Source organism: Lithobates pipiens, unplaced genomic scaffold, assembly GCF_037356315.1.
Source record: "Lithobates pipiens isolate NorthernLeopardFrog02 unplaced genomic scaffold, aLitPip1_a1.2 Scaffold_16, whole genome shotgun sequence".
Classification (NCBI taxonomy): domain Eukaryota; kingdom Metazoa; phylum Chordata; class Amphibia; order Anura; family Ranidae; genus Lithobates; species Lithobates pipiens.
In genome coordinates, this window is record NW_027507748.1 from 474,252,847 (window position 1) to 474,276,196 (window position 23,350).

Consider the following 23,350-nt stretch of genomic DNA (forward strand, 5'->3'; position numbering starts at 1 on the left):
CTGCAATAGGTAGCTAAAGAAACCCTAAGGCCGCGTACACACGCGGGGACTATTCGCCCAACTTTGTTTCAGCGAACAGTCCGCTGAACAACGTTTTTCGGAATTTCCGAAAAACTGTCCGCTGAAACTTTGTTTCAGCGAACAGTCCCCTCGTGTGTAGGCTTGTTCGTCAAACTAAGTTCCGCGCATGCTCAGAAAGGATTTACACGCCGAAAGTTATAATGCAGTGTATAGGACGTCGTATTTTTCGTCCCGTCGTACGTGCCGTTCACGTCATCGCGCACGGTTTCAGCAAACTGTTCGTTCGTCGTGTGTGGCCATGTCCGTCCATGCTAATTTTGAGCGGACTGTTTGCTGAAACTGTTTGACGGACAAAGTTGGGCGAACAGTCCCCGTGTGTGTACGCGGCCTTAGTCTTTCAACAATCTTACTAATGACCCTGGCACAATGGAAACCATGAACACTTTTTATGCACTGACCATAAATAACACAATTTTTTATTTTTATCAAGTAAAGGGGCCCAACTTGCACACAGGTCCACTGATTTCAGAAAATAACCCGGCTAAATGCTTCCGGGTAAAGAGGAGTAAAAAGTCCCCATCGTTGTTCTACCAAGTGCCGAATGAGCACAGAGTGCAGGCTGCCCCCGTATGGATGGAGTATGCCATGTTCAAGCAGAGGCTGGCTCCCTGCCCCATCAGAGGCTGCCCTCCCACAGTCAGCCTTGACCAAGCTGCCCTGGCTCCTCCCTGCATCCCTCATCCGCCATATGCCGGCCAGTTTGGGAACCCAGAGTCGATGCAGCAGGCACTGTCCAGCCCGACCCACCTAGTGATCAGAGAGTACCTGGAGCGGCGCTTCAGCCTGGGAACGGGGTCACGGAGAGGCAGGGAAGAGGGAGAGTGAACGGGGGCCGAGTTGCTGCATAATGGGCCTCTGGGTTGTACTGTCAGTCTTCTTCTATTATTGTGATATATATTATTCTTTCCTTTATTGTAGATGCTATATGTCCCTGGAATTACCTTAAAAGGTTAACCTATAGTTATGAGAAAACGTTGTACCAATCCAGGTGGTTTTAGCTGATGATGTCCATTAATAGCAATGAAATCAAAGAGATTCCCAGCTGATTAATATCTTGTAGGGAATAATTCACCAGATCTGTGTTACTCGTATATCATAAATTACACATCATCAATGAATAAACAAATAAATAAGAAATCTTATATTAAATTATAAAAAAATACATACAAATTGTGAAGTCCATGTAGAAATCCCACACATGAATAACTTCCTCATTGAGTATAGGAAAGGTTCCTCTCCACCAACATGCAGACACACAGTGCACTCACCAGACTTAATTGACCCCTATTACAGGGAGTCAAATTATGCATATGGGAAAATCCAAGATGTCATACCCGAGGTCACAGGAATGAATTCAAATGGCTGCTGTCACCCAGTATATATATATATATATATATATATATATATATATATCATATTTAAAGCTCCAGTGTTGCAATATAAAGAGGAAGAGAAAAGAAGACTCTCATGGTGCAGTATTTCAAATAATTTATTAAAAAAATATGATGTCAGACATATGCTGATGAAACGGCATTGGGTGGTGATTGATATAAGTCATTTCTTGTCAGCTGGAATGCTGGTAGAGCGCAAACCATTGATTCCTATACAATACACGCTGATCCCTGTCTTCTTTGAAGTAAGTGCAATGCAACCTTTTCTAAATAAATTATTTAAAATACTGTACCATGAGAGTGTGCTTTCCTCTCCCTCACTATATGGCAACACTGGAGCTTTGAATATGCGATCTATAAATACACAGTATCTCACAAAAGTGAGTACACCTCTCACATTTTTGTAAATATTTTATTATACTGTATCTTTTCATGTGACAACACTGAAGAAATGACACGTTGCTACAATGTAAAGTAGTGAGTGTACCGCTTGTATAACAGTGTAAATTGTGGTTCCCTCAAAATAACTCAACACACATCCATAAAAGTCTAAACTGCTGGCAACAAAAGTGAGTACACCCCCTAATACATGGTGTGGCCACCATTATTTTACAGCACTGCCTTAACCATCAGCAAACAAGCAGGACAAAACTCTGGATAGCCGCACACTGGAAAAAGCTACTTTTTAAGCACCGATTGCGGTGCGAAACTCATCAGCATTTTCCTGTACCCTGTTATTCCTTTTGCTGTGGATTTTTTGATTTTGTTTTGATGTGACCCACGTTGTTTCAATTAAAGATGGGATTTCAAGTCTTTTTCCAGTGTGCGGCTATCCAGAGTTTTGTCCTGCTTGTTTGCTTAGTGTATGTGTAATGGTCAGCACCTGGGGCTCATCAATAGGAGACAAAGCTTCAGTCCTCGAGGATTACCTTGGAGCAGTGGTTCATCCTTTCTATCATCTGCCTTAACCCTCTTGGGCATGGCATTGACCAGAGCTTCACAGTTGCCACTGAAGTCCTCTTCCACTCCTCCATGATGACAACATGGAGCTGGTGGATGTTAGATATCTTGCACTCCTCCATTTTCCATTTGAGGATGGCCCACAGATGCGCAATAGGGTTTAGGTCTGGGAGACATGCTTGGCCAGTCCATTACCTTTACCCTCAGCTACTTTAGCAAGGCAATGGTCAACTTAGAGCTGTGTTTGGGGTCGTTATGTTGGAATACTGCCCTGTGGCCCAGTCTTCAAAGGGAGGGCAACATGCTCTGCTTCAGTATGTCACAGTACATGTTGGCATTCATGGTTCCCTCAATGAACTATAGCACTCCAGTGCTGGCAGCACTCATGCAGCCTCTGACCATGACACTCCCACCACCATGCTTCACTCTAGGCAAGATACATTTGTCTTTGTACTCCTCACCTGGTTGCCGCCACACATGCTTGACACCATTTGAACCAAATAAGTTTGTCCTGGTCTCATCAGACCACAGGACATGGTTCCAGTAATCCATTTCCATAGTCTGCTTGTCTTCAGCAATCTGTTTGCGGGCTTTCTTGTGCATCATCTTTGGAAGAGGCTTCCTTCTGGGATGACAGTCATGCAGATCAATTTGATGCAGTGTGCGGCGCATGGTCTGGGCACTGACAGGCTGACCACCCACCACTTCAACCTCTGCAGCAATTTTGGCAGCACTCATACATCTATTTTCCAAAGACAATCGCTGGACACGTGCTCTCAACCTCTTTGGTCAACCATGGTGGGGCCTGTTCTAAGTGGAACCTCTCCTGTTAAACCACTGTATGGTCTTGGCCACCATGCTGCAGCTCAGTTTTAGGGTCATAGAAATCTTCTTATTGCCTAGGCCATCTTTATGTAGAGCAATAATTCTTTTTTTTAGATCCTCAGAGAGTTCTTGGCCATGAGGTTCCATGTTGAACTTCCAGTGACCAGTATGAGAGAGAGCGATAACACCAAATTTAACACACCTGCTTCCCATTCACATCTGAGACCTTGTAACATTAAGGCCGCGTACACACGGGCGGATTGTCTGTCCAACTTAGTCCACTGAACAGTGTTTCAGCGGACAATCCGCTCGTGTGTGGGCTTCAGCGGACTTTTTCAGCGGACAATCTGACGAACAAAGTCTTACGGAATTTCCGTAAGACAGTCCGTTCAAACTTGGTTTTGTCCGTCCAAACTTGGTTTCAGCGGACAGTCCGCTCGTGTGTAGGCAAGTTGGACGGACTAAGTATGGCGCATGCTCAGAAAGGGTTTACACGGCCGAAGGTTGCATTGCAGTGTATAGGACGTAGTTTTTCTAGTCCCGTCGTACGTGCTGTACACGTCATCACGCACGCTTTCAGCGGACTGTCTGCTCATCGTGTGTGGTCAAGTCCGTTCATGCTAATTTTGAACGGACTGTCTGTCGGATTGTCTGCCGAACTTAGTTGGGCAGACAATCCGCCCGTGTGTACGCGGCCTAATGAGTCGCATGATGCCGGAGAAGGAAAATGGCCAAATTTGGCCCAATTTGGACATTTTCACTTGGGGTGTACTCACTTTTGTTGCCAGCGGTTTAGACATTAATAGCCGTGTGTTGAGTTATTTTGAGTTGACAGCAAATTTACACTGTTATACAAGCTGTACACTCACTACTTTACATTGTAGCAAAATGTAATTTCTTCAGTGTTGTCAAATGGAAAGATATAATAACATATTTACAAAAATGTGGGGGGTGTACTCACTTTTGTGAGATTCTATATATATACGGCGGTTTGAATTCATTCCTGTGACCTCATGTATGACATCTTGGATTTTCCCATATGGAATGCGCAATTTGTCTCCCTGTAATAGGGGTCAATTAAGTCTGGTGAGTGCATAGTGTGTCTTCATGCTAGTGGAGAGGAACCTTTCCTATACTCACTGAGGACGTTTATCACGTGTGCGATTTATACATGGACTTCACAATTTATATGTATTTTTTTTTATATTTAAATGAAAACGTTTTGTTTATTCACTATGGTGATATGTAATTTATGATTTAAGAGCATGGTTCCTTTGTTCTTTTTCTTGTTATAGGTGTTTTTTACACTTTACAACGCACAGCTCTCTATTGTAGTTTCTTTAGTTATTGTTTTACGTGGGTTTGGAGCCTATTGGTTCCTATATTTTCTTTTACTTTTAGCACCTTGCTGTTATTCTACATTCTCTCAAACTCAAGTCAGATTTATGGGTAGTTTACTGTTTAATTTTTTAATTGAGAAGTATCTAATACATTAATATGCATACAGTATATTGTGTGATATTTTTGAAGTTTTATTTGGCAAATCTGTTCTTCTCAAAATGCAGTGAAATTGCTTTTTACAGAATTGGATAACAATGTTTTGCTGTGAACAGTTTATTATCACTTATTGTGTGTATTTTCATATGCAACAACAGTACAAAAAAAAAACAGAAATAAAATGCACCTTAAGGTTTATGATGAGGTTTAGGAGTAGGTTTAGAGATTGGGATCACAAATAAGAGTAGATTGCTATGATGGGAACACACTGCAGGTGACAGTGGGGGCTAGTGATATATTTGTGGGGAGGGGGGGCAGGGTGGCGGCAGTAAACATTGCACCCACAGCCTCCCCCCCGATCAGTCGGGTCACCAGCATCCCCCCCCCCATGGGTGAGTCAGCTGTGAGAGGACAAAACAATCCCTCTAATGGGACTTTGTAGGGCATGAACTCCAAGGAGGTAAGATTTGATAGTGTAAAAAGTTCATAATGTATTAATTGGAAGTATTCAAATGTTTTGGTGAAGAATTAAAACATATACAAATAGATATAGTTTAAGTAAATACAAAATGATCAGGTGTCAACACCGTACATTGTACTGCACACCTGCCTACTGCAGTGCCATTTCTAGAGAGGTCATGCAGTGCCTGTGGATGTACGATGCAGTCTCTGGGATTTGTAGTCCCCCTGAGATTGTACAGGTCAGGCTCAGTATACACACCAGGGACTGTCGCTCCTCTCTGGCCATACTCTGATCAGCAGCTCCTTCTCCGTACACCTCCACTCTCTCCCGGTGGCCAAAAAACTCTCCAGCAGCTCCATCACCCAAACCACTTGTGGGACCACCACGAACAGACTCCAGGCCGTTCTGCTCAGTTAGGCTCTGCAGCTCGGAGCCCAGGCTCTTGGCTATGCTGTATGCATCTTTCAAGGACAGAGCAGCAGGTGCATGCTGCTATACCATCCCCACCCTCCTCCCCCCTCATCCTCCTAGGCCAATGGGCTCACTTCTCCTTCCAGCCAGTGGGAAATGGGTCTCAAGGCCAAGAGGAGAATCAGTGTGACAATAGGAAATAGTCATTCGCGATTATCACACAACTGGGTGGGCTCAGGGTGCAGTGCTCTGTGCCTCGAGCCCACCCTTTTTTGAAGCTTATTCAAGCCTCTGGCTCTAATCACGTGCTTCAAAAAAAAACTCATTGGAATCCATGCGTCCGGCACCCCATGAACAGATGAATTGACAGGGGAAAGCATGGAAGAGCGCTGCATTATGGGCCAACACTGGCGGGTGACCACAAATAATTTTGGCTTAAAATGTTATTGCCAAGTTTAATGAGCCAAAAACAAATGTATCATTGACTCAAGATAGCCCATCTGATCAATTTTTAATGGCAATAGATAGCTTTACAAAAGTTAACTCTTAAAATAAGATTAGATTACTTTAATGTACAAACGAAAATGGTTAAAATACAGTTAAGACTTTTAGCTAGCACATATTTTAGGTTGGGTGGTCTAATTTTATAAGGTAAAGTCACTTATTTTACATCTAAGCGATATTCAAGACTGATAATTAAGACTACCAGGGTTTTGTTTGTTTTTTACTGGTAAATAAAACCATGGTCTCAATTGTTGCCACAGAAAAGGAAATAAAAATCAGCTACATAAGGAAAAGGTTATGTGCACAAAATAAAAAACACATTGTATCCTTTTCTGCATCTTTTTATTCAAAGCGTAACTCTGAGCAAATATTAACCTCACTCTCATCCCCAACCCATCACATATATTTTCTCCTCTTTTACCATGTGAAACAAAATATACTTGCCCAAATAAAGTATGCAGGTCTCTTGCTGGCACATTTCCAGGTGCAGGAGACCACTAATCCAGTGCTGCAGGTTTGCCCATGCCAGCTAGTCCCTGACACTCCCCTTACACTGATATCACCCACTCTTCTGGATACTGAGAGAATCCTGCCATTGCACAGACAATGGAAAGGGTCCACATATATGTAGCCAGTGATGTGGACACACAATAAAGAACTCATGTCAACAGAAGAGGAGAGTAGACTCCGGACTTGAGCAACACATGAGCATGAGTACATAGGAAATTTTCCCCCCTAATGCCAGTAAGCAGTTAGGGAGGAATGAGAGGGGGTTACTATTTGTCAAGAGTTAGGATTTAAGGTTTTGCTCAAAGTTTATCTTCCAATGGGGATGTTAGCTCTGGTGACACCCCAGGATTCCATCACTTTGGACGGGTTTCCTATCATTTCCGGATTTGACTATGAGACAGGAAGTGAAAGGAAATTTCCCCAATGAAACAGATGGCAAAAAAAAAAAAGAACTGACAAGGGCTATAACCCTCCCTTATTCTAGTCAGATTTTTTATTTTATTGCACTCTATGCATTCAAATAAAAAGCCTTCTGTGCGCAGCAGCCCCTCTGAGCCCCCCTAACACTTACCTGAGGTCTCTCTCTGTCCAGTGATGTCAACGAATGGCTCAGCTGTCCGAGATTCTTCTTCCCGATTGGCTGAGACACAGCAGTGTGTCAATCAAAGTCAACTAGCTAATCAGGGGAGAGAGGAGATGAGGCTGGGTCAGGGCTCTGTGTCTGAATGGACACAGGGAGCTGTGACTCAGCTTGGGTGCCCCCATAGCAAGCTGCTTGCTGTGGGGGCACTCAACAGGAGGGAGGGCCAGGATAACAGAGGAGGGACCCAAGAAGAGGAGGATTCGGGCTGCTCTGTGCAAATCCACTGCACCAGAGCAGGTAAGTATAACATGATTGTGAGCACTGCCTTTACAACACCTTTAAAATCAATATAATAACACTAATAATAATATTAACAGTAGTAATAATAACAGCAATAATACTTTCTAATGTTTCTAATTTTTTAAAGACACCTTACTAACTGAAATGGTACCCACTAATTGGCTTAGAGCAAATGTGATGGCAATATTCAAAAAAGGGTACTATAAAGCTATGCACTTGGGTGCTAAAAAATATGCATGCAAAATACCAATTAGGAGGGGAGTTTCTGGGAAAATCAGTGATGGAAAAGATTCAGGGATTCTTATAGACCACATACTTATCAATAGCATGGGGTGCCAATTTGCAGCTAACAAAGCTAGCAGAATACTTACATGCCTTAAAAAGCATATATTCAATAGATAACCCAATAATTCAAACCCTTGCTTAACTCTGGAGAAGAGCATAATCACCATCTACACAATCACAATATGAAAGGTGATTATAGTAACTTTAATAACCTGTTTACTCTAAGGTCCATTGAGGAAAACACACTGCCACAATTTAAGATTGGACGAACAGAGATTTAATATTAAATTACATAAGGGTTTCTTTACTGAGCAGTAAAAATCTGCGCTCTTTTTCCCAGGTAGTAATATTCACTCAGGGTGTTTATAATTTTAAAATAATTCAAGATGTAAGCACATTATATGGGGATGGGAATTCTTAGGGACACATAGGTTGAACTGGATGAACCTGTGTCTTTTTTTAACCTTACCAACTAAAATATGAAAAACTAATTAGCACAAAGACACCAGCACTGCCAAAATGTCAGTACTACCTTTTTTACATTTATAATAAAAATAAAAATGACAAGAGAATGTTAACTTATCATGGTCAATTTGTAAATGTTGTGCTCATGCTATATTTAAATATTTCATGTAAGCCAACTGATGAGAAGAAATGGTATTTTTATTCATTTTCCACATCCTTGCATTCATTTTCAATTAAAAAAACATATTCATAGAAGCTTTCATTTGCAATGTTATATTGTCAGGAATATGCAATGAATGTCTTCTTTTCGTGAGCACTTTTCAATGTTGTTATTATTTTTAGCCTTAAAGTACGTTCCCAGAATTTTACTGACAATACCCTTTTCACATCCCTCCCACACATCTTCCTTATCAAATTGCTTTACATGATGAGTAATCTTCTTCTGAGTTACCACACAATAGATCCCATTTACACGTTACAAGGACTATGAATGAATAAAGATTCTGAAAGGATGGCAAGTAACCTAATCCACTGGGATTATGCATGGCTATAGAAAATATTTCTATTTTCAGTATGCATCATGATTTAGCCATGTAATGCCACTTACAGTCCATTCATCTTGTATAATGCATTTTCTAGGTTAAAGAACAAAATGATTGCAACATTTTGTCTCAATTAATATGGTTTGATGGTTTAGCCAGTGAGAGAGTGACATGAAGGGTTTCACTACATAATGCTTAAAAAAAAATAATGTTTAGATAATCCCTGGTGTATGGAATTTAGATAAGGGGGGCTTTTCACCTTCAAATGACATACAGCACAGAGCTGCTTTAAATATGTAAAGCTCCCTGTACCTGTGTTATATATATATATATATATATATATATATATATATATATATATATATTTTTTTTTTTTTGCAATTTGTCTGCAATTTTCCCCAAATCTGCCACACGTGGAGTAAAACCCAATTCCAGTGTGGCTGCAACAATAAACAGTGAAGGACACTCCTTCCCCCACTGTTATTAAACAATTTTTCTCTTCTTGTTGTACAGATATAAAAGAAAAAGACAGGGTTGATTGTCATGTGTATATATCTATATCTATATCTATCTCTATATCTATATCTATCTCTATATATCTATCTATCTATATATATATATATATATATATATATATATATATATATATATATATATATATATATATATATATATATACATACACACACACAGTATCTCACAAAAGTGAGTACACCCCTCACATTTTTATAAATATTTTATTATATCTTTTCATGTGACAACACTGAAGAAATTACATTTTGCAACAATGTAAAGTAGTGAGTGTACAGCTTAAAGGGGTTGTAAAGGTAAATGTTTTTTCACCTTAATGCATTCTATGCATTAAAGCGGTTTTGTACAGAAAATTGCAAGTTCATCTTATTCAAAAGGCTTTGGAACATAGATGCAGTTATGACCATTGAAATAAAATAATATGCAGTATTTACCTTTTATTTTTAATGTTTATGCCGACTTCCGGGCTCTCCTCCCGTGGGAGTAGGCGAGTTTATCGGCTTCGCAATGGTCCCTGGGAACTTTTTTAGCTATTTCCCAGGAATCCGTGGGGGACACAGTCATGCCAAAATCTCGTGAGATTTCGGAAGGAAGACGCCGGTCACATGACGAGGTTGTGTCCGAAATTGCCATTTTAAAAGTGGGCAGGCAGCTCTATCTGCCATTACCACTATAGCACAGGAGGCAAGAGGAAGGAAAACAAAGAGGACACTCAATGAGCATGTGCGAGATGGAGCGGTGGATGCTGGGAGCTCAGCGTCATCGCATCCAGGAAGTAAATGCCTGTGGGCTTCAAACGCCCACAGTGAAAATGGAAACCGCCGGACTGCTTTTTTAAAAGTTTTCCTTAGCAATGAAATCGTCACGCCGGCAGGGGCGGATCCAGGGGGGGGGGGCAACGGTCAATTGCCCCCCCGAGAATACCGGCAGGCTGGTTCCGCGGGTCCAATCGCGGCCGGTTCCGCGGGTACCAGCGAGCCGGTTCCGCGGGTACCAGCGGGCCGGTTCCGCGGGTCCAATCGCGGCCGGTTCCGCGGGTACCAGTGGGCCGGTTCCGCGGGTCCAATCGCGGCCGGTTCCGCGGGTACCCACGCGGCCGGTTCCACGGGTACCCGCGCTGAGTGGACGGTGATGGGGGGGGCAGCTGGGCGGCTTTGGAGGGCTGCTGGCCAATCAGGAAGCCAGCAGGCAGGGGAGCAGGGAGATGACATCATCTCTCACTGCCCTGCATCCCTCCAGTTCCGCCCTCACTGTGTAGGAAGCTGTGTGCAGCAGAGAGATTGCAGAAAAGTGACACAGTAGGTGACAATCCGCATCTGGTGGCAGGCGACGTGGCAAGTGACAATCCGCAATGTGTGGCAGGCAACGTGGCAAGTGACAATCCGCAATGTGTGGCAGGTGACGTGGCAAGTGGCAATGTGTGGCAGGTGACGTGGCAAGTGGCAATCCGCAATGTGTGGCAGGCAACGTGGCAAGTGACAATCCGCAATGTGTGGCAGGTGACGTGGCAAGTGGCAATCCGCAATGTGTGGCAGGCAACGTGGCAAGTGACAATCCGCAATGTGTGGCAGGTGACGTGGCAAGTGGCAATCCGCAATGTGTGGCAGGCTACGTGGCAATCCGCATCTGGTGGCAGGCGACATGGCAAGTGACAATCCGCAATGTGTGGCAGGTGACGTGGCAAGTGACAATCCGCAATGTGTGGCAGGCTACGTTGCAAGTGGCAATCCGCAATGTGTGGCAGGCTACGTGGCAAGTGACAATCCGCAATGTGTGGCAGGCAACGTGGCAAGTGACAATCCGCAATGTGTGGCAGGTGACGTGGCAAGTGGCAATCCACAATGTGTGGCAGGCGACGTGGCAAGTGGCAATCCGCAATGTGTGGCAGGCAACGTGGCAAGTGACAATCCGCAATGTGTGGCAGGTGACGTGGCAAGTGGCAATCCGCAATGTGTGGCAGGCAACGTGGCAAGTGACAATCCGCAATGTGTGGCAGGTGACGTGGCAAGTGACAATCCGCAATGTGTGGCAGGCTACGTTGCAAGTGGCAATCCGCAATGTGTGGCAGGCAACGTGGCAAGTGACAATCCGCAATGTGTGGCAGGTGACGTGGCAAGTAACAATCCGCATTTGGTGACAAGTGACGTGGCAAGTGACAATTCACATTCGGTGGCAGGCGACATGGCAAGTGACATCCTCAGGGTTCCCACTGATTCTGCAGTATGGTGAGTTGAACCATTTAATTTTATATTACAATGTATTAATAGAAATAATGCGCTTCAATCATCCTGACACCATAACAACCATGGTGCCGTAATGATTGAAGCGCAAATACCAGCCATTTCCCATATAAATTGCCCCCAAAAAAACATATTTTATAGCAGTGCCCCTCCCGAGATTAGACTCTGGATCCGCCCCTGCACGCCGGGGGTTAAAAAGACGCCGATCGTGACTGCAAAGACACCGTAAGAATCGCCCACCAGTGACACAGGTAAAAAAAAAAAAACGGCAGCGGAATCCCGCTTTAAGGGGAAAAAACATCTGACACTGCCTGCCCCCAGCCCCCCCTTTTTACTTACCTCACCCCTCGAAATTCCCGCGCTCGCCCCCTGACGTCCTTTCCACCGTTCAGCCTGGCCGCTGATTGGCTGGAGTGGATGGATGGAAAGCAGCGCAGCCATTGGCTCGCGTTGCTGTCAATCACATCCACTGACATGGAGCGCCGGGGGGGGGGGCGGGCCGTGTGATACAGTGAGTGGCTATAGCCGCCGGCTGTATCACAGGAGCGCGCCCGTAAATGCTTCTCACCATGCGAGGGAGCTCGCATGAATGTGAGAAGCACCTGCGGGAGGAAGCCGAGACAGCCGCCGAGGGACCCCAGAAGAGCAGGTTCGGGGCCACTCTGTGCATAACGAGCTGCACATTGAAGGTAAGTATAACGTGTTTGTTATTTAAAAAAATAAAAAATAAATCACTTTACAATCCCTTTAACATAACAGTGTAAATTTGCTGTACCCTCAAAATAACTCAACACAGCCATTAATGTCTAAACCACTGGCAACAAAAGTGAGAGTGGAGACATGCTTGGCCAGTCCATTACCTTTACCCTCAGCTTCTTTAGCAAGGCAGTGGTCATCTTGGAGATTTGTTTGGAGTCATTATTATGTTGGAATATTGCCCTGTGGCCCAGTCTCCTAAGGGAAGGGATCGTGCTCTGCTTCAGTATGTCACAGTACATGTTGCCATTCATGGTTTGCTCAATTAATTGTAACCCCTAGTCCTGGTAGCACTCATGCAACCCCAGGCCATGGCACTCCCACCACCATGCTTGACTGAAGGCAAGACACACTTGTCTTTGTACTCCTCACCTGGTTGCCGCCACACAAGCTTGACACTATCTGAACCAAATAAGTTTATCTTGGCCTCATCAGACCACAGGACATGGTCCCAGTAATAATCCATGTCTTTAGTTTGCTTGTCTTCAGAAAACTGTTTGCAGGCTTTCTTGTGCATCATCTGTAGAAAATGTCATCTCTTCTGGCATGACAGCCATGCAGACCAATTTGATGCAGTGTGTGGCGTATGGTCTGAGCACTGACAGGCCGATCCTCCCACCTCTTCAACCTCTGCAGCAATGCTGTCAGCACTCATACATCTATTTCCCAAAGACAAGCTCTGGATATGACGATGAGCATGTGTACTCAACTTCTTTGGTCGACCATGGCGAGTGAGTGGAACCTGTCCTGTTAAACCGCTGTATGGTCTTGGCCACCATGCTGAAGCTCAGGTTCAGGGTCTTGGCAATCTTCTTATAGCCTAGGTCATCTTTATGTAGAGAAACAGGTTTTTTTTCCAGATTCTCAGAGGGTTGTTTGCCATGAGGTGCCATGTTCAACTTTCATTGACCAGTATGAGAGAGTGGAAGCGATAACACCAAATTTAAAACACCTGCTCCCCATTAACACCTGAAACCCTGTAACACTAATGAGTCACCCTGGGAGGGAAAATGGCTAATTGGGCCCAATTTAGACATTTTCACTTAGGGGTGTACTCACTTTTATTGCCAGCGGTTTAGACATTAATGGTTGTGTGTTGAGTTATTTTGAGGGGACAGCAAATATACATTGTTATACAAGCTGTATACTCATCGCTACTTTACATTGTAGCAAACTGTAATTTCTTCAGTGTTGTCACATAAAAAGATATAATAAAATATTTACAAAAATGGGAGGGGTATACTCACTTTTGTGAGATACTGTATATATACAAGTCCATAGTAGAAATTTAAAAATTGCCTTGGTCCATAGGGGGTGTACAAGTGTAAAAGTAGTTAAGGAATGTTGTTCTCTGGCTTTGCCCATGCAGGTTCACATTTTTTGTTGTGTACAGGGCCATCATTAGCTGGCTCAAGACAGACACAGCGTACCAAGATGACCTGAACTAGCTTTATAGCCAATCACAGCGATCATATGCCTTTGTTCTTGATCTGAATATTAACCATTCACCTCCTTTATCCTGTCTGATCTGCATATTAACCCCTTAATCTCCATCTTCCCACTGTATATGACATGTACATTCACCCCTTCACCTCCTCTTTCTGTGTAAAACCTGTACAATAACCTCTCTAGTGCAGTATTACCAAACTCCATGGTTTAACCTCCCAAAATACATGCATGATTTCTCATTTCAAAAAAATTGTGACAACAATTTGATTATCTGTGGTTGTCTACTTTCCATAATGGGGTAATTTTTGGGATTTTCATATTGTGCTGCCATTTTTATTTTAACAGAAAGTAAGGAACACAGTTTTCTTTACCAAATAGTTTTTAAAATAGTAAAAAACAAAACAAAAAACTCAGCATTTTAAATAACGCATTAAGAAAGTGCTTTTCATCTTAAATCATCTAAAAATGATATAACGTTCACCATTGGGGAACAGTGTTGCATTATGTAGCAATTATCAGTCAAACTCCCACAATACTGAAAACTGAAAAATTATAATGATGAAGGAGTATTACAGGCTGGTACTCAAGTGGTTAATGATGGCCCCTTAGCACTTTATATGCCCCTTCTCTATTTCCTAGTTCTATTTAGCCATAAGGAACAAGAAAAATACCCACTGCTTCTAGGTATGGAGTGCATGCAACTTACTTTTTCCCCATTATGAGACAAGTCTGTTTGGTGGTTGGCGACTGAGGCACTTAGCAATGGCATATAAATGTATGGAGGGATTCTTCAGTCTAGTGTAATCTACAACACAGTGCAACTTAGAGCTTACACAGAGCTTTTTCTTTCCACTCTGAACAAGGCAGAGGTAGAGTGACAGTAAGGTAAGTATAAACTGCTGGAAAGGCCATTATTAAAGCAAGTCTTTTTTTTCCGCCTTGGACAGGCTAAGCAAAGGATTTGTTAAGTATTTTGTGTTTGCTAAGTGTATCACTTTTAATGGATATCTATGTCTTTAAATCTAGTTTTCTCCATTGGAATTCGTATTTAGCATATATTCAGAGAATTTTTTTTTTTTGCTATTTGTTGGAAAATCTCTGTATGATAAACTAATCCTTTACTTTTCTACCATGTGTATGCTGCTTCACTTGTGAGCCGAGTTGCAGTTTAGTGCCTTTGGGGGGTTGCTGAACGTTCAGTGGATGTAGATGTTTCACAGCAGAAACTTTCACCAAGACATTTGGTTGGAATCAAATTAATCACTAGGCATGTGAATGCACACATTCTAGTGTGAACTGGCCCTTAAGGTAAAGGATGGGGCAATGACTACAAATTGCCAGAAAAAAATTACACAACAGAAGGGAAAAAGATAAAAAACAGGAAGTGAGTTCTTTGTAAAACAAAGAAAAGAGGGTGCACTAACCTTGTACATTACCCAATTGGTATCTTTAATAATGTATGAAAAGAATACTTACAAATACCTTAATGATAAAAGCATGTCAAGGTCCATAGTAGGCACAAAGTGACCAGGTCACCGAGACTGTTTCCAGGAAGTCGGAGGAACTCCCAGTTGGCTGATGCATTTCGAGGCGATGCACATAGTTGGTGCGCCCTCCTTTCTTTGTTTTTTTGCCAAAATGTAATTGAATAAGCTGAAGTAAGAATCTGATTGGCTACCATGCACGGCTGCACCAGATTTTGCACTCTCTTTTAGTAAAACACCCCCATTATGTCACATTTGACCCTGCCTTTCATAGCACCAGTATTACCTTTTCTAAAGGGATATAAAATATTAGCAAAAGTGTGTGCAATAACTGAATAGGATGAATATGAATTCCTTAAAAATTGCCTGGCAGCATTACTTCACAATACAGTTTATGGAGTGCAGCAGTTTGAAAATTATATTTGGAAAAGGAAGTATGGATGCCCAAAGTTTTCATCCTGTCTAGGGCCCCATTTCATAATCTGACTACATATTTGCCCATCTAAGGCAGGCTATAAGCTTTAAAGATGATTTTTTGAGGGATTCCCCAGCCCCCCTCACCTCACTCCACTCAATATGATCACTGGCATTTAAAAATATCCTTTTTATTCACCTAAAGCTGCAGTCACATGGTTCTCTAGTCCTGAGTCATCTATTTTCTTTTTACAGCAGGCGGGATCATTCTTCAATTGTCCACATCACTACCTGCATGATGAGGACTGTTCCTTACGGCAGTCCAGTGACACTTCTTCAGGATCCAGAAGAAATGGTGTGAGTGCAAGGGACTCTAGGGGAGCAGCTGGTGTAGGCACATCTATAGAGCTTGATTAGCTGTCCTCCAGACCCAGAAATGGAGCCAGCGAGGGATCTGAATGGTGGACTTGGAATTAAACTCCCCTATCGTTTTCAGCCAAGGAAGCTGCCATCTTTGCCTCTGTTTAATCTTCAACTGCTATGGTGCTGCACATGTGATTTGTTATGACACCAGCCATTGGATGGTTTGATAATTTGGCTGAGAGCACAGCCAATGTGCAGTTAGCATTCCCGGCATGCCTTTTTTTTTTAACTGTTTAAATCGATGGGTTTACTTTCACTTTAAGTGAATATAAGTGAATATAACTTACTTCATAAGGTAAGGAACAAAATGTGCAGTATAGGCTAGAGATGGATGGAAGGGGAAATACATTTTTGCTAAGAGATGGGCTTTCATTTACTAATGTGTATGCTGTGGCCAAACTCCTGAACTGCAAGTACTAAATTATTTTTCTGACACAGTCCTTGTATCAAGAAGATATATATTTTTTATACACTGAACAGTTAAGTGTAATATCCAAAGGCAGGAGAAAACACAATACGAAGAACTCAAAGATAATGTAAAGGCTTTGAAATAGGTGAAAAGAAGCACGAAAGATATACTACACCATTTAGGAAGTTAATAGTAGAAGGTTATGAACAGCGGAGTCCATAAATGTATTACAAATGAAAGTAGCGTGCTGCAATGAATAAAGTAGGAATGACATAAGGAGCCACAGTTTACCTTCTGGTCAATGTACTTATTCTCTTCAATTCCAGATCGTTTAGAATGATCACAAGAAGAGGATGATGCCGATGGAAGCCTTCTTAGTAAGCAGCTAGTATCCTGTTGTTGCCGGTCAATGAATTGCTTCATAAAACTTTCCCTAAAAAACATACAAAGAAATAAAAGGGAGCACTGCAATATACCATTAATGGTGTTTGTGATGTTTTCTCACATTTGGCAGGTGTGTGAAGAGAGCAGATCAAACAGGGTGAATAAAGAGAATGGAACATACAAGCCATTACAACATTACAAAATGGCATTCATGAAACAGCTGAACTGCAGAAATCAGCTACTGTAGGTAAAGGATAAACACAAAAAGTTTAAAGCTCAATTGAACTTTTAGGTGAAATCAGTCAAATGCATTCCAGATACAGTTAACCACTTAAGCCCTGGACCATTTGGCTGGCAAAAGACCACAGCGTTTTTTGCGATTCGGCACTGCGACGCTTTAACTGACAATTGCGCAGCCCTGCAACGTGGCTTCCAAACAAAATTGACGTCCCTTTTCCCCACAAATAGAGCTTTCTTTTGGTGGTATTTGATCACCTCTGTGGTTTTTGCGCTATAAACAACAAAATAGCGACAATTTTGAAAAAAAAAACGCATTATTGTTTACTATAATAAATATCCCCAAAAAATATCTAAAAAAAAACAATTTTTTCCTCAGTTTAGGCCAATACATATTCTTCTACATATTTTTGGTAAAAAAAATAAATAAATTAAAAAATCGCAGTAAGCGTTTATTAATTGGTTTGCGCAAAGTTTTAGCGTCTACCAAATAGGGGATAGTTTTATGGCATTTTTATTAATATATATATATATTTTTTTAGTAGTAATGTGGGTGATCAGCGATTATATCGTGACTGCAACATTATGGTGGACAGATCGGACACTTGTCACTATTTTGGGACCACTCACATTTTTATAGGGATCAGTGCAATTAAAAATGCATTGATTACTGTGTATATGTGCCTGGAAGTGAAGGGCTTAACCGCTAGGTGGCGCTGTAGGGGTTAAGTGTGTTGCCCTTACAGCGCTGTTAAGTGTGTCCTAAGGAGTGATTATAATGCCACGTACACACGACCAGAATCTTTGACAGCAAAGGTCCAACAGAACAAATCCGTCGGACAATTTGATTGTGTGTGGGCTCCATCAGACTTTTGCTTGTAAAAAAAATCCGACAAACTTTAGAAATAGAACATGTTTTAAATTTTCCCGCCGGAACTCCGCTGGACCCAATTCCTAGTGGGAAACCTGTTTGACTGTATGCTGGTCCAATGGACCAAATACGACGTTACAGCACCTGCCCGTGAGAACATCACCTGGTGACCCCGCCCTATGCTTATATAAGTTGTTCCGCACCATGTCCACAGCATTACAGCAGGAGAGAGTGTCGTGTCAACATCGGAAGAATAGAAGAAAAAGACGACGAAGGAGAAAACTGGGCCCCCGCTAGCAAAAGAGTGGCAAAGGAGCAGAAGATATCGGAGGAGCCCGGGAGAAGGATCGGAGAGAAGGAGAAGAGGCCGGAGAGTGGGAGAAGAGCAGGAAAGCGCGGAAAAGTCGGAAGAGGTGCTCAAAGTCAGAAGAAGACCCCCAGAGCGGCCTAATAAATTACTTTAAAAACCTGTCTAGTGTGTTTTTTTATTGACTTTCTTTCCCCCAGGTGAATGGATAGGGGTACGATGTACCCCATACTTATTCACATAGGGTGGGGGGCCGAGATCTGGGGGCCCGCTTATTAAAGGGGGCTCCTAGATTCCGATAAACCCCCTGCCCGCAGACCCCGGCGACCAACGGCCAGGGTTGTCGGGTTGCAGTTTTTCCGGTGTAGGTGCTTCCCCTTAAAATCCATACCAGGTGAAGATTGACTTCCTTTTCTAGTCCCGTCGTGACTCATCATGTTCAAAATGAATGGACTTTAGTCCCTGTGTGGGCAAGTCCGTTCGTTTGGAAGTCTGCTGTAACTCCGTCAGAACCCTGTCGGGAAGACCGGCAGACCTAGTCACCCGGAAAGTCCTGTCATGTGTGGGCAAGTTCGTTTGTTCGGAAAGTCCATCGGAACTCCGCTGGAATTCCGGCCGGAAGTCCGTTGTACCTAGTCTGCTGGAAAGTCCAGTCATGTGTACAGGGCATTACTGTGGAGGGGAAGGGCTATGTGTGACACGACACTGAACACCGCTCCCGATTACAGGGAGCTGTTAATAGTGTCCTGTCACTAGGCAGAAAGGGGAAATGCTTGTTTACATCAGCATTTCCCCATACTTCCCCTCAGTGAGACGATTGCGGGTATCCTCTCAGACATCGAGCCCGCGATCACACCCACGCTTCTTAAAGGGCAATGTACAGGTACGTTAATCTGCCTGTACGTGCCCTTCTGCCAGCGTATATCGGCGTGAGCCGGTCGGCAAGTGGTCAATGAAAATGTGTTCAAAGCCTTACAACTTATTTTTTTCTTTACAAAACAGTCACAGCCTGAGTAGAAAAAGCCAGTCCTCTGCCAGCTGGAGTAGGCTGATTAAACTGTGCCAACTGGAAATTCACTACAGAACTGCAACCTTTGTGTTCTGATTCTGCCACAGTACTTCCAGAAAGCAATGTGATGCAATCTGGTCAGATTTTTGTTCCCTTATAAACTACAGTTTTTCCTTGTGGCATTACAAGACTAACGACAACCAACTTTACCTTTTTCCTCTTAAGCCCCATACACACTATCAGATTTTCTGCTGATTTTTTCCATCAGATTTACCAAAACCATATAATATGAGGTCAAACTTTAGGGGTTTCAATGTGTATGTAATCAGGCAGGCCCTTGTACCAAATGGTTTGGTAAATCTGAAGGAAAAAATCAGCAGACAATCTGATAGTGTGTATGGGGCTTTACCCATCCCAATGCAACTTCAGTGTCACTTATAGCTCCACCTCCTTCTCTCTTATTCCTCTTTCTGTCCAGGTCCCTTAAGGTTCCATCCTCTGACCTCTTCTATTCCCTTTTTATACCTTCTAACTGAGTCAGCTGATAGTCTCCCACAGTTTCCAATATCATTTGTGTGCTGACAACATCCAAATCAATCTTTCAACTTCTCAGCTCACCCATCAATCTCCTCTCATTACTAATGGAGATATCAGTGTGGATACCACAACACTTCCCCAAACTCAATCACACCAAAACTGAGCTTATAAGCTTTCCTCCCCCGCAAACTGGCAAAACTCTGCCCCCAGCTACAATACACACCTCATCTCAACATACCAACCAAACTATTCTCTTTGCTCCTTCCATGACCTCCTGCTCTGTAGCTCCCTTGTCACCTTCCAATCTCACCTGCTTGACTTCTCCAGATCCTCTCCATCTTCTGGAACTCCTTACCCTAATCTGAACAACATCTCCCACTTGATCGATCTTTAGGTGATCTCTGAAAACCCATCCCTTCAGAAAGGCCTCTAACTAATAAACTGTAATTGTACTTTCTCCATCAGCTCACCCCCCACAGTTATTACCTTTTATATCACTTTACCCTTTCTTTTAGATCAGGGATATGCAATTAGTGGACCTTCAGCTGTTGCAAAACTACAAGTCCCATCATGTCTCTGCCACTGGGTGTCATGCCTGTGGCTGTCAGAGTCTTGCTATGCCTCATGGGACTTGTAGTTCTGAAACAGCTGGAGGTCCGTTAATTGCATATCCCTGTTTTAGCTATAATGAGCAGGGCCCTCTGATCCCTTTTGTATTGCACTGTATTGAATGTGAGGTTTTGTAATTCTGAATCAGGGTTTGGAGCTTAGAGACTTCTAAGTACTTTTGATAGGAAGGAGTCTCCAAGCCAACAACAATGTGTTGTCGCATTTTCCAATCGCGTGTACACAAGTCCATCGGACAAAAATCCAAAGTACAAACATGCATGCTCGGAAGCAGAAGCGGTTGATCTTGTAAACTAGCGTTCATAATGGAGAACATTTGTGAAGTGGCAAATTATGAAATCTCCAAACGCAGCGCAAAATTCTCTTCTTCTTTAATGGGATAATAATGAAGCTGCTTTGCTGGTGATACTGATGGAGCTATTGCAAACACATTTTCAAAGTTGTTTTTTTTCTAGTGATATCAAGAATAATAATATTATTATGTTTTTTGTTGTTTTATTATCTGTGCAAGTTACCACAACACTATTATCCCCTTGTTTTTTAAGATCAAAGATTCAACTGTGTTGGTGTCCCTTGTCAATTTTACGTTGTATTTTTTTAAATGTAACTGCCTACTCCCAAACTGTCATTTTAAGTAACACACATAACCAAGTATTATTCTTCACAATTCTTTTATTGTGCATTAAAAAAATATAAATAAATTAGACTTGCTATCTGCCAATAGAACTGAACTAAAAAGTGCATTCTATGCATCCTAAAATACAGAAAATATACCAAATCAAATCATTATTCAACCCCAAAAAAATGTCAAAACAATAGCTCCAAGGCCAATAATAAATAACACGTTATCTCCTCTGATTCTGCAACATGTCTAGTCGATGAAACAAACTTAAAAGCACTAACTGAAAAGCACGAATCAACACTCACCAAACTTCTAACACAAAATTAGTAGGAGCCCAAAGGGTGGCACTAAAGAGCTGAAAACACACATAGTATGTCTAGTAAGTCACCGCGTTGGTAATTGTTGGCCAACATTTGTGTGACCGTGTGTATGCAAGACAAGTTTGAGCCCACACCCTTTGGACAAAATTCCACAGTTTTGTTGGCGGAAAGTCCAATCGTGTGTACGAGGCATATGTCTGGCTTTTGCCAGAAACCTAAGTGGGCATGTGTTCAAAGTCCTTAAAATCAGGGAGCTGACAATAGTTTGGAGCTCCACCCGAGAGACAGGAGGTCTCTGCATAGGAGTCAGGAGGATTCCAATCCTTCCCCAGGAGTTAGAAATGCTGTACGGGGCAGAAGCATCTTCTGGAACTACGTCACTACGTTCATAATTGTTGACCAACATTTCTGTAACCGTGTGTATGCAAGACAAGTTTGAGCCAACACCCTTCAGACAAAATTCCATGGTTTTGTTGGCGGAAAGTCCAATCGTGTATACAAGGCATATGTCTGGCTTTTGCCAGAAACCTAAGTGGGCATGTGTTCAAAGCCCTTTAAATCAGGGAGCTGACAATAGTTCGGAGCTCCACCCGAGAAACAGGAGGTCTCTGCATAGGAGTCAGGAGGATTCCAATCCATCCCCAGAAGTCAGAAACACTGTACAGAGCAGAAGGATGTTTGTCTGCACAGTGCAGGTGCAGTAAGTGACAGAGCAGAAAAGAGCCAAGGTACAGGAACTACTGTGTTAGATGGTGTGAAGGACCAAGATAAAAGTCCTGAGCAGGGGTGCTGCTGGAGAGTAGACATGTGCGGTTCGTTTTGTACGAAATGAAAATTCGTACGAATTTCCGAAAATTCATACATTCGTACGAATCCAAAACATGAATTTTTATGCATACGAATTCCGCACGAAATACAAAATTTCGTTTACGAATTTCGGATCCAAATTCATAATGAACCTAAAAGTTAAAAACTCAGGAAGTCAGCACAGCACAGGGATGGTGGGAACCCCTCATAATGATAAATTCATCATAAGGAACATTCGTAATTGTTACGGAATGTTAAACGTAAAAGTTAAAAACCCAGGAAGTCAGCACAGCACAAGGATGGTGGGAGCCCCTCATAATGGTAAATTCATCACAACGAACTTTCGTTATTTTAACGAAAAGTTTACGAATCTAACACATTTTTTTCATACGGAACGAAACAAAACAAATTTTTTGATGGCGCCAATGTCTACTGGAGTGAGCTACAAGGTTCAATGCCTTTGTGTTGATAGTGGCAACTCCTGCATGATGAACTGAGTTTCTGTGGGAACTCTTTCCATTCTTTTTAAAAAAGTGGGCCAGCAAGCCCTTAAATTAAACCACATTTCTGGAGAGGAGTGAACTCACTAGGAAGCATTACCTACCCCCCACAACTGTCCATTTTGTAAAGTGCTGTGCAAACTGTTGGCACTTTATAATTCTTGCATAAAACCTGTATACTACTACTAATAATAATGTTATTAATAATATATAATGACATAAAGTAGAACGCTGCAAACTCTTGACAACATAGGTGAAACAAACAGCTTTACATTTTCATATACTGCTTCTCAATACGGTCCTATTTTGTTCAAATTCAATTCTCTCTTAACTGCATCTATTACTGAATGCTGGCATTGATTATAGCATTGCACAGGCCAATAGTCAGTGTTATGTGGGTGAGGGTTAAATATGTTACATTAGTGTGTGGGTGACGAGTATGGATTCTACCTACTGCAGCAAGTCATGTGCAAAATAAGTAGGAGTTCCTAATCCATAATTGACTTGTTTTATGAAAAGTAACAAACTTACTCTGCACATAATTTCTGCGGTTACATCATACGTAACACCTTTATGATTCATGGGTCAACTAAATGAATTACTGCA

At 42.4% G+C, this 23,350-nt stretch overlaps 1 protein-coding gene across 3 annotated transcripts in view; it reads right to left on the reverse strand.

Annotated features, from left to right (window-relative positions):
* Positions 1-23,350, reverse strand: part of NALCN (sodium leak channel, non-selective) — an 864,749-nt gene that overhangs the window by 209,886 nt on the left and 631,513 nt on the right. For all 3 annotated transcript variants that reach the window (XM_077482966.1, XM_077482963.1, XM_077482965.1), the window contains one exon: positions 16,815-16,956. In XM_077482966.1, the coding sequence (XP_077339092.1) occupies positions 16,815-16,956 (142 nt within the window). The remainder of the gene's footprint in view (positions 1-16,814; positions 16,957-23,350) is intronic.